Source organism: Hypanus sabinus, chromosome 10 (assembly GCF_030144855.1).
Source record: "Hypanus sabinus isolate sHypSab1 chromosome 10, sHypSab1.hap1, whole genome shotgun sequence".
NCBI classification, from domain to species: Eukaryota; Metazoa; Chordata; class Chondrichthyes; order Myliobatiformes; family Dasyatidae; genus Hypanus; species Hypanus sabinus.
The window spans coordinates 166843454-166854999 of record NC_082715.1 but is presented as its reverse complement, the minus strand read 5'-3'; the positions used below and the strand labels follow the sequence as shown (position 1 = coordinate 166854999).

At 42.0% G+C, this 11546-nt stretch overlaps 1 protein-coding gene across 1 annotated transcript; it reads right to left on the bottom strand.

Moving 5' to 3' along the window:
• Nucleotides 1-696: 696 nt before the first annotated feature.
• LOC132400396 (zinc-binding protein A33-like) lies at nucleotides 697-10132 on the bottom strand. The gene is made up of 6 exons (XM_059981339.1): nucleotides 9716-10132; nucleotides 8977-9072; nucleotides 6314-6547; nucleotides 4895-4917; nucleotides 4689-4807; nucleotides 697-1345 (listed from the first exon to the last, which is right to left on the bottom strand). Exons 1-6 carry the CDS (start codon nucleotides 10124-10126, stop codon nucleotides 789-791), a joined length of 1440 nt encoding a protein of 479 aa, XP_059837322.1. The 5' UTR covers nucleotides 10127-10132; the 3' UTR covers nucleotides 697-788.
• Between the last annotated feature and the right edge of the window lie 1414 nt (nucleotides 10133-11546).

Here is an 11546-nt window from a genome sequence, read left to right as displayed (position 1 = left end):
CGCAGGTTGAGTATGTGCTAAAGAAGGGAAATACAATGCTGGCTTGTCCTTCAAGTGGAATAGAATATTTAAGCAAGGAGATAACGCTGAGCCTTCATAAAAAAAAACAAGTCAGGCCGTACGTAAAGTTTTGTCAACGTATCTCAGAAAGGAAGGAGGATCTCATTGAAATCTACCGAGTGTTGAAAGGACTAGACAGGGTGGATGTGGAGAGGTTGTTTCATGTGGTGGAGGCATCCAGACTAGAGGGCACAGCCACAAATTTGAGGGGAGATCTTTATGAACAGAGGTAAGGAGGATTATTTTAATACAGAGAGTAGTGAACCTGTGCAATGCTGTGGAAGCTATCTGTGGGTATATTTAAGGCAGAAGTTGATCATTTCCTGATCAGTCAAGGCATCAAAGGATATGATGAGCTAACAAGTGTATGGGGTTGACAGAAATCGGGGATCAGCCATGATGGAGTGGCGGATCAGACTCAGTGGGCTAATTCTGCTCCTGTGTCTTATGGTCGTAACAAGATTCACCCTGACCCCCCCCCCCCCGTTTCCAGTCTCAGTTGTCCCATATTTAACCTGTCTCAGTGTGGATGGACTTTAGGGCATGGAGAACTCCAGACCCGCCGCCCGCGGCTGCTGTTGAATCCGGGGTGTTTCTGTTTGTTTGCCGGACGCATAAACGAGTTAAAATTATGGATCGATAATTCCCAACTCATGTTTATTTCACTCTCCGCACAATTACATTTACAGGGACTTTACTCCTGACGCCGGTTCCGGAACCCGACCCGTTTACAGACCCAGAGCGGAATCGCAACAGATTCTCAGCCACTGGTTTCGATCTGCAAGCCAGAAGAAAGGATAAAGTTTCTCCGTGAATTTATTCCCAGTGAAGGTGTGGAGATGGGACTTGGTCTCCGCGTTGTAAAATGAAACTGTCCCGGACTTGTAACTGAGATAAACTCCCACCCTCCCAGGGATGAGACCAGCAGGGAGACGGGACTCAGGATAGGTGAGAACAATGATCACATCATCATCATCCTGCTCGGTGACGTCATAAACCCGCCCGATGACCCAGAATCCGGTCTCCGGACTCACTCTGAACCATCCCTTCCTCTCCACAGACTCTGTGGCGACTCCCAGATACCAAATCCGATTCCTCGCCACCTCCACCTCCCAGTAATGTCTCCCCGATGTGAATCCCTCTGATCCCAGCACACAAGGCCGGTTTGTGAATCTCTTCCTGGTGGCAGGGCGAATCCTTCTGATCCCGCTCAATTTCACACTCTTCCGATCCTCAGACACCTCGAGCTCTGGATTCGCCGTTTCCTCATCCAGCGTGACAGAGACTGGGGGGGATGGGAGAAGCAGAGAATTAGAGAGTCCCCGGAGACCGGGGTGAGTCTCGGGTAGCGTGTCCCTGGGGATCAAGGGTGACTCTGGCAGCGCGGCCCTGGGGACCGGGGGAGGGGGGAGATGTGGTGATATCACGTCCAATGATGTGCATGTACATCATTGGACAGAGCACTGAGCATGCGCAGGGTTGCTTGAGTGACACCTTGACAAAGGCCTTCTGAAATTCCAAATATACAACATCCACTACATCCTCTTTATCTATCCTACTTATAATCTCAAACAATTCCAACAGGTTTGTCAGGCAGGGTAATCCCTGAAGGAAGCCATGGCTTGTCCTATCTAGTCCAGTGTCAGCAACTGTTCCAAAACCTCATACTTAACAATTGACACTGATTTCTTCCTAACCACCGAGGAGAGGCTAACTGGTCTATAATTTTCTTTCCGCTGCCTTCCTCCTTACTTAAAGAGTTGAGTGACATTTTAAATTATCCAATCCTGTGGCACCATGCCAATGTCCAGTGATTTTTAAAAGAGCATTACTAATGCCTCCACAATGTCTGCTGCTACCTCTTTCAGAACACTAGGGTGCAGTTCATTTGGTCTGGGTGACTTTCGTACCTATCGGACTTTCAACTTCTTGAGCACCTTCTTCCTTCTAATAGTAGCTGCACTCACTTCTCTTCCCTCACACCCTTCAATATATGGCACACCGCTGGCGCCTCCCACAGTGAAGACTGATGCATAATATGTATTGCATCTTCCATGTCTTTATCTCCCAGTATTACATATCGGGCCTCAATTTCTGGAGGTCCTATATCCACTGTCATCTCTACTTTATTTTTTACAATACTTAAAAAAAAATTTGTTTGCTATATAGTACAGATAGATGTAGAAAAAGGACCATTGGAGACTCGAGTCATCCCAACAACAAACTGTACCAATTGCTACCATCCAGAAAATGGTATCGCAGCTTAATAGCCAGAACCAACAGGTTCCAGGGATAGCTTCTTCAACCAGGCCATCAGACTGCTTAACCCGTGCTGAGACAACTGTATTTCTATGTTATATTGACTAGCATGTTATACATATTGTTTATCATAAATTACTATAAATTGCACATTGCACATTTGGACGGAGATGTAATGTAAAGATTTTTACGCCTCGTGTATGTGAAGGATGTAAGTAATAAAGTCAATTCAATTCAATTTCATATTTCCTTTTTACCCTCCCAATCATTCTTTTAGTTGCTCTCCGTAGGTATTTAAAAGCTTCCCAATCCTCTGTCTTCCTGCTAATATTTGCTTGTTGTTTGCCCTCTTTTTTGCTTTTAAGTTAGCTTGTCTTCCCTTGTCAGCCACGGTTGTGCTATTTTGCTATTTGAGTATTTATTTATTTTTGGAATACACCTATCCTTCGCCTTCATCATTTTCCCAGAAATTGTCACAGTTTCTGCTGTGCTGTCATCCCTGCCAGCATCTTCTTCCAATTTACTTTCGCCAACTCCACTTACACACCACTGTAATTTTCTTCACTTGACTAAAATATTACAATGTCAGACGTTACTTTCTCTTTATCAAATTTCAAGTTGAAGTCAGCATGTTGCAGCCACTGCCTCCCAATGGTTCTTTTACCTATTCACCTCTGGTTCAATACATAACACCCAATCTAGTAGAGCTGTCCCCCCAGTAGACTCAATGACAAACTGCTCTCAAAAGCCATCACACGGCATTCAACAAATTCACTCTCTTGAGATCCAGTACCAACCTAATTTTCTTAATTGACCTGCATGTTGATATCTCCCATGACGATTATAACATTGTCCTTTTCAAAAGCCTTCTCTATTTCCAGTTGTAATCTGTGGTCCACAACCAGCCACTGTTCGGTGGCCTGTATATGACTGCCACCAGTGTCCCTTTTACTTTTGCAGTTCCTTACATCAACTCACAAGTATTCAACATCTTCCAATCCAACGTCATGTATTTCTACTGATTTATCAGCACAGCCACGTCACCCCTTCTGCCTACCTCGCTATACCACCAATACATTATGTAACCTTGAACATTCAGCTCCCAACTCCCATGATTCAGTGATGGCCATTATATCATACCTGACAATCTGTAATAGTGCAACAAGATCAATCACTATTTCTTATAGTCCATGCATTGAGATTTAACACTGTGTGTACTGTGTCTGCTAACCTTTTTAATTCTGCATCCCTAATTAAGATACTCTCTCTGCTGGCTACAATTTTGTCTTCTCATCTGTCCGCCCTATTTGACTATCTGACTGGCACACTACCTTTGCATTTTTGCCATCAGTCCTATCTTTTCACTCCAATTCCCAACCCCACCCCCACCATCAAGAAATTAGTTTGAACTCTCCCCAACAGCTCTATCAAACCTCTCTGTGAGAATATTGTTCTCCCTCAGGTCCAGGTGCAACCCACCCCTTTTCAGCAGGTCATTCCCCCACCAAAAGTGATCCCAATGATCCAACATCATGAAGCCCTGCCCCCTGCACAATCTTTACAGCCATGCTTTAATCTGCCAAGTTGCCCTGTTTCTACCTTCACCAGCTCGTGGCACAGGCAGCAATCTAGAAATTTCAACCCTGGAGGTACTGTTCTGAGCTTTATACCAAGCTCTCCAAATACTACTTCAGGACCTCTTTGTTTTTACTTTCAATGTAATTGGTCCCAAAATGTACCAACATATCTGCCTCTTTTCTCTGTCTCTAAAATGCTGCAGACACTATCCCAGGCGTCCCTAACCCTGGCACCTCGGAGGCAACATACCATCCGGGTGTCCTGTTCACGTCCACAGATTTTTCTGTCTGTTCTCCTGACGATTTAGTCCCTCATCACCTCCATTCCCCTCTTCTCCCTCTAGCAACAGTGAGAGTTGCTAATCCCAAAGGGGGAATACCTGCGTCAATCTGAGTCTGCACTCACAGCGCACGGAGGACTTGCGTATTTTTCTGACAATCTCGGTCACCACACCAATTTCTGCTTTTATCCCCGACAAGTCGGTATTAATTTCCCAGCTCCTCTGGTAGGATTCACACTCTCGTCTTGGTGTGTTAGTGCAATGTGCCTGGGATCAGGACACAGTGGTTCATCTGCCAGTCCCGTGTATTGTTTGTATTGTGACCTTGTTCTGGTGTGTTCAGGGGTCTGACATCTCCAGCTGACCATGTGACAGTGATGTCCTCCAGTCGGTGGGGTTGATGTGGAATAAACTTGTTCCCCTCAGCCCTTGAATACAGCCAATTTTTGTCTCAAATTATAATTTAATTGTTTTTCATAAACAAGGAGAAATGAATCTTTGTAGATTTTACCTCCATTAATGGAATCAAGTGTTTCTCTCAGCACTGCGTTCAACAAATAGGGATGATCAAATTTTTCAACCAGTAGGTCTTCATCTGTCACTGACAATTCCCGGACAACATCGTTAATCCTGTAAATATTAAACTGATTGTTATAAACTGGTATTTTGAACTATTTTACAAATCTATCCAGGGTTTCAGTAAAGAGCAAGTCCTACCTCTTGTTCCGTCGAGCTTCCTCCTGAAATAAATAAAAACACAAATCTGATTAGACTTAGACTTACTGTCCACATCCTGAAATTCATCCAAACCATTACACGGCTTTGAAAATTCCCAGTCCCGCAGTCACTCTCACACACGGACAACACAGAACCATGAGGTATAATTACAAAGCATGTTTCTGAAAATTAGGTCATAACTGAAAGGGTGAAACTTACAAGTTGTGCATTTTCATCTGCATAAAATGACAGAATGATAACATGGAGGAATTTAAGATCAGTGATGGATTTGATAGTGTGCAGGTGGGAAAGGTATCTCCATGTATGGGGAGATAGAATTGCAGATGGATTTTAATAAACCCCATAAGAGATTTAGTGAAGAGGATGTGGAACTCACTGCCACATGAGTGGTTGAAGAGGAACAGCAGAGGTTGAATGTAATGGGGAATCTGGACAAACACGAGTGACTATGGAATGCAGGCTCTGTTGCTGGGTGTGGCGAGTAGGTGGGAGCAGGCTGTTTAAGCAGGGAAAACTGACAGGAGAAGATGGACCAAATGGCCTGTTTCTGACGGAGAATGGGATATAATGCCGTGGGAGGCATATCTGAGAAAGTACAGAAACAGTGGAAGATTTCCTAATCTGACGGAAGCTAGATACGGAGGGTAAGTCTGATGTGTAGGTCACATTCTTTGTTATCACTGGTTGACAGAAAGACCCTCACACCCACTACACCAGATACACTCACAGCCTGTGACTGGAACTGGGTGTTAACGGGAGTTTTATAGGATAATTAGGGCGTAATTAAGGACACAGTCAGCAACTCTGAGTAAATAATTTCAAATTGTATTCTGTCCTGTGATGTACAGAAGTTGTGGAAGTCCAGTTTTGGGACAATAACAACCCTGAATAGTTGCAACAATTGTCTGGTGAGAAACAGTTTACTGCCATTTGTATATGGTGTCTCTAGGAGCAACACATCTGTTTTCTGTCTGCATTGTATTCTGGGTTGCGTTTATACTATGGTAACTAGTCGCATGAATGGAGGTGCGGTGAGGCGGAAGGGAATAAGTTACGTATTCGTGCTTTGTTTTGGGCAATTTTGAGCTGGGGATGGACAGATGTCTTATCTTTTGTTGACTGCTTCGTTGCCGCTTTATTACAATTAATTACATTTAAGTTTCTTTGTTTCAAGATTCTACCTTGCCGATAAAGGATCGAAGAAATATCTTCAACATTTTGGAAGTTCATTATTGGAGTGATTGGAGGGCTCATCATACAAGTGTAACAATCTGTGTGAGGTCGTCAGTAGCGGCAATTGATTTAATGGAATTGGCCGCTGTGCTGTGGTTATTTCAAATGTACTACTGTTCAGTTAGTGTCCTTTGACAGAAAAAAAATTGAAATATAATCCCTCACCTTGAGAAATATCACACTGTCTTTTTGATCCATCTGTTCCTTTATCTTAGTGAGTTCCTTCTCAATAAGCCTTATATTCTCTTGAACCTCCAGAAGATTTTTCTCCATTGGATTTAGAATCCTTGCCTCTTCCTTCCTGAGATCCCCGAGTAAGCGCTGCTCTTTCTCAGTGATAATCTGGCGCAGTTCAGCAAATTGGGATGTGATGTGGGTCTGAACGCTGTGTGACTGTTCCTGTTAAATGAAAGGTGAAGATTAATTTACTGCATTGCTGTGTTGTACTTCCTTATAATATTAAGGTGACCATTCGGTCCATTAAAGTTCATGCTAGTTTTGAGATATTCACCTGAACCCCTTTCCCTCACGTTTTCCTGAAAACTATTCGTCGTTTACTGAATGTTATTTATTCTCCTTCTAAAGAGATTTCGGAATGTGTGATATCCTTAGTTGCTGAGAAAGCCTTTGATGATGTTGAATGGAACTAACTATTTAAAACTTTAGAAACATTTAACTTTGGGTTTGATTTTACTTAATGGATTAAATTACTCCCTCTGCTCATGTTCTTACTAACTCTCAGTACTCTAAACCATTTAAACTTCATCGTGGAACTAGACAATGTTATCCTTTGAGTCCTTTGCATTCTGATTTGATTTTAGAACCTTTAGCTATTGCTATCAGTGAATCTAATGATATTACCGGTATTTTAAGGAGAGGCGTTACCCACGAAGTTTCACTTTTGCTGATGACCGTTTGCTCTACAATTCTAATGTGGAGTCTTCTTTACCTTTTTTTACTTTCTTTACTCTCTAGCTTTAGTTAGTTTTCAGGATATAAATTTAACTTTCATATGAGTGAACTTTTTCCTTTGAATAATTTGCTATTAGTTAATACTAACCTTCCTTTTAAAATTGTAAAAAATCAATTTACTTATTTGGGCGCAACAATTACTGGGAATTATAAATTCCTTTTTAAAGAACTTTTTTACACTTCTGAATTATGTAAAGAAGGTATTATCTAGTTGGTCCTCCCTCTCTTTATCGTTGATGGGCCGAATTAATTCTATTAAAATGTATATTTTTCCTAAATTTATACATATTTATTTCAGGCCATACCTGTTTTTATAACGAAATCCTTTTTTTGATTCTTTGGATTTTATTATATCTTCTTATACATGGAATAATAAAATTTCTCGATTAAATAATGTTCATCTTCAAAAAGCTAAAAAGAATGGAGGTTTAGCCTTACCCAATTTTAGAGTTTATTACTGGGCAGTCCTTATACAGAATCTTATGTTTTGTTTATATTATGTTAATCGAGAGGACTGTCTGGTCTGGGTTTTTTAGAAGCCAACTCTGTTAATAAATTTTCTATCATTTCTCTTCTTGGATCCTCAATTCGTTTATCTTTAAGTAATTTAACTGATTATTTTGTAGTTGAACACACTGTGTGGATTTGGGTATAATTTGAGCATTTTGTGTGTGTTGCTAATATTTTGGTTTATTGAGTTTTTCAGTCCCATGTTTTCTAACTATTTTTTAAATCTTCTATGTCTGATGATGTTTTTAAAGAGTGGAATAGATTGGGCATTAAATATTTTAATGATGTGTTTGTTGGAGATAGTCTCTCTTCATTTCAACAATTGTCACTTAAGTATAGTCTACTGAGAACTCACTTTATTCGATAGTTACAAATTAGAGAATTTTTGCATTCTCAAGTACATAAATTTCCAAAAAGTCCAGATAAAAGTTTCCTTGATATAATTTTTAATTTGAAACCCTTCTATCATGCATCTATATCTGATATTTATTGTAGTTTGTTGAGAATGAGAAATATTCCTTTAGATATAATTAAAAATCTTTAGGAACAAGACTTACAGATTTCAATTGCTAAGGACACTTAGAATGAATGTTTTAATTGGTTAATACCTCATCGTTATGTGCCCGTCATTCCCTTCTATAATTTAAAGTGGTTCATAGAGCCCAAATATTTAAAAATAAGCTGTCTCATTTTTATTTGGATATATCGCTCTATTATGATAGATGTATTAATGGAGAAGCTTCAGTAATCTATATGTTTTGGTCTTGTCTGAGTCTTGAAAAATATTGAAAGGAAGTATTTCACACTTCTTCGGTGCTTTTTAAAGAAAATTTAAAATCTATTCCTTTGACTGCCTTGTTTGGTATTGTTGGAGGAAATTATATTATTTTGGAGACAGACAATTTACATATTTTGGCCTTTATTTCTCTTCTAGCCAGGAGGACATTGTTGATTAAGTGGAAGGGTGCCACTCTGCCTACTCATACACGTTGATTACATGATGTTATGTCTTGCTTAAATTTAGAGAAGATTTGCTGTTCAATTTCTGAACCTAGACGAGATTTCTTAACATTGTGGGGACCTTTTTTGAATTGCTTTCAAAATCTTTGATTTGCTATTAAGCACAGATGTTGGCTAATACTATGTTTTACTATATTTTAAGGATTTTCCTTTTCTACTTTTTAATCATTGTGTGTGTGTGTGTGTGTGTGTGTGTGTGTGTGTGTGTGTGTGTGTGTGTGTGTGCGAGTTTGTGTGTGTCTTACTGTACACTGTTTTCTTTTACGTAAGAAATTAATCAAAACATTTAAAAAGAAAAAAAATAAATTCCGCGCAGGAAGCCTTACCCGAAGTCTGGAAATCTTTACTTTCTGTTGCTGCTCAATTTTCTGGAAGTCTGACTTCTTTTCTCTGAGAAAGTCTAAGGAAGACTTTAGCTGATCCTGGAAGTCAGAGATTGAAGGAAATACAAACAAGGATGCAATAGAAGAAACAGGTGATAAAATCCGATAATCACATACAAAATGCTGTGGGAACTCAGTGAGGCAGGCAGCATCTGCGCAGGGGAAATAAACAGTCAGTGTTCCGGGATGAGACCCTTTATTAGGACTGGGAAGGAATGGGGCAGAAACCAGAAAAAAATGTTGGGGATGAGAACCAGCTGACAGGTGACGGGTCAGACAACGTGAGGTGAGATGAAGTGACAAGCAGAGAGAGGACAGGTGGAAGAGGTAAAGAGCTGAAGGAGTATTGATACAAGAGGGCAATCGACCATGGAAGAAACGGGAGGAATTGGGGCTGTTTGGGGACTTGAATGGTGACGAGGGAAGAGGTGTAGGAGTCAGGTGTAGCACTTGTCGTGATTACAGGTGCCAGGAGGGTAATCAGTGTGAGGAGCGAGTGGTTAAGGGCAATACAGTACGGGGGGCGATTCTTGCAGAGAGCGAATAGTTGTGGGGTATGGGATGGGCTGTGGGAGCGCTAGATGGTATAATCCCGTTGGAGATGGCGGAAGTTGCTGAGAATTATGTTAGTTTTCAAGAGAAAATGGGTCCAGCATCAGTATCAAATTAATGTTACTTTTACCTTGTATATTTTAACCGCTTCTTTAATCGGCACGAAGCGGTGCTTTCTGTGTTCCTGCGCATCTCTACAGATCAGACAGATAGATGTCTTGTCCGTTTCACAAAACAGCTTCAGTTCTTCCTCATGTTCCTCGCAGTGATGTTTACTTTCCTTCCCTTTCAGATTCAGGTTTAGATTTCGAGCTTTTTCAGCCAGATTTGCTAAGGCCCGACTGGTCCTGAAGATGCGGTCAGCAACCACCTCTCTACATTCAGGGCAGGAGTTTCTCTCCTCCCTTTCCCAACACTGTGTGATGCAAGAGCGACAGAAGTTGTGTCCACACTCCAGTAATACCGGATCGGTGAATAAATCCAGGCAGAGGGAACAAATTGCCTCCTCGGTCCAATTCTCGGCCTGCCCTTTCGAAGCCATGTTAACTCACAGCACTTCCTGATTCAGAATGCTTTCACTTTCGGGGAGCTGCAGATCGCTTGCAGTACCGCGATTGTCCACTACACGCGCTGAAATTTGGGCAATTAAAATCATGTTGCTGTCTGTGGGAAGGTATGGTGGTATATTTATCATGGAGGGATCAGAAACAGATTAAGCAGGTCGGAACAGAAATGAAAACTCGGCATGGACTGCCCAAATCCGGCTGTGAAAGGGAGAGGGTCGGGCATGGGTCCAGCGACTCCATCCCGTAAAAACCCTGTGCGACAGAAACATCCACCGATTCTCCAAAGGAATCATCCCTGCGATCGGGAGGACATTCCCCTGGAAGACGATTGAAGTCGTGCAGTGTAAGCAGAGGCCACAGTGCAGTTCAACCCTAGGCCCTGGACAGGGGACTCTGACGAGCTGCTGTTGGCGGTCTGTGTCCCAGTAGGCGTGATGGGCTAAAGAAGAAGCAGAACAGAAATGAAGCCGGAGAGAAGAAACTGGTTCAGTCTAAGGCAGGGCTGAAAGGGGCAAGTTCTGAAAAGAGAGACACAAGAGACTGCAGATGCTGGAATCTTGAGTCAGAAACATGAGACTGCAGGGACTGAGCGGGTCAGGCAGCACCCGTGTAGAGAAGTGTACAATCGACTTTCCGGTCGAGATCCTTCATCAGGCCTATCTCAACCCGAAATGGTGATTCTCTATTTCCCTCCACAGAAGTTGCCTGACCCGCTGAGTTCCTTCAGCAGCTTGTTTTTTTTTTTGTTTGTTTTTCTCGATGCCTAAAGAGAGTCTGGCTGGGTCGTAAAACGGTAGTTAAGTAAGTATTTTAGGTCTCTATTAAATTGGTTCATTCCATGAATCTGGGAGTGTGCAGAGAATATTGTGTTGTGAGAAGACGGATGCAGTGGTGATGACCGACCTGTGGCTGCAGGATAAAGCGCGGGACTGGACATTCTACGTCTCAAGTTGGAAAACATTATTATTTCCAGTGAATTCCTGATTTCAACAGCTTTTGTTGAAAAAGGTTCCGGACTTAACCCTTGTCCGTCCCTGCTCCAATGGAAGGCCTGGTTCCATCAGTCTGGACAGAGCCCAAAAGTTGCTATTTTTATCAAAATAGACCTTATTCACCATAAAATATTGACAATGATACACGGTGCAACGCTTTTACGCAATGAATTTAGGTTCTTGGTCTATGTGGTATCTGGTGTTCTTTTGCATTCGTTAAAACCGATAGGGCTTTTGTAGCCCCCCTTCACCACCCCCCTCCCCCGGGGTGGTTCACTGTGACAACAATTGAGAGGCTTCCTCAGCCAACCCGGCCCCTCCGCGTTCAGTACTTTAGCAAGTCTATAATTTCAAAGGTATCCCTGCAGCCTGGAATGTTCCAGTCAGCAGTATTCCGGTACGA

What these genes read in the sequence shown, in the direction of transcription:
- LOC132400396 (XM_059981339.1), bottom strand. Translation starts at nt 10,126, where the DNA reads ATGGCTTCGAAAGGGCAGGCCGAGAATTGGACCGAGGAGGCAATTTGT. An exon ending in AAGCGGTTAAAATATACAAG is followed by an intron (nt 9,073 to 9,715) that starts GTAAAAGTAACA and finishes TCTGACTTCCAG; the next exon opens with GATCAGCTAAAGTCTTCCTT. An exon ending in ACTTGATTCCATTAATGGAG is followed by an intron (nt 1,346 to 4,688) that starts GTAAAATCTACA and finishes CATCCCCCCCAG; the next exon opens with TCTCTGTCACGCTGGATGAG.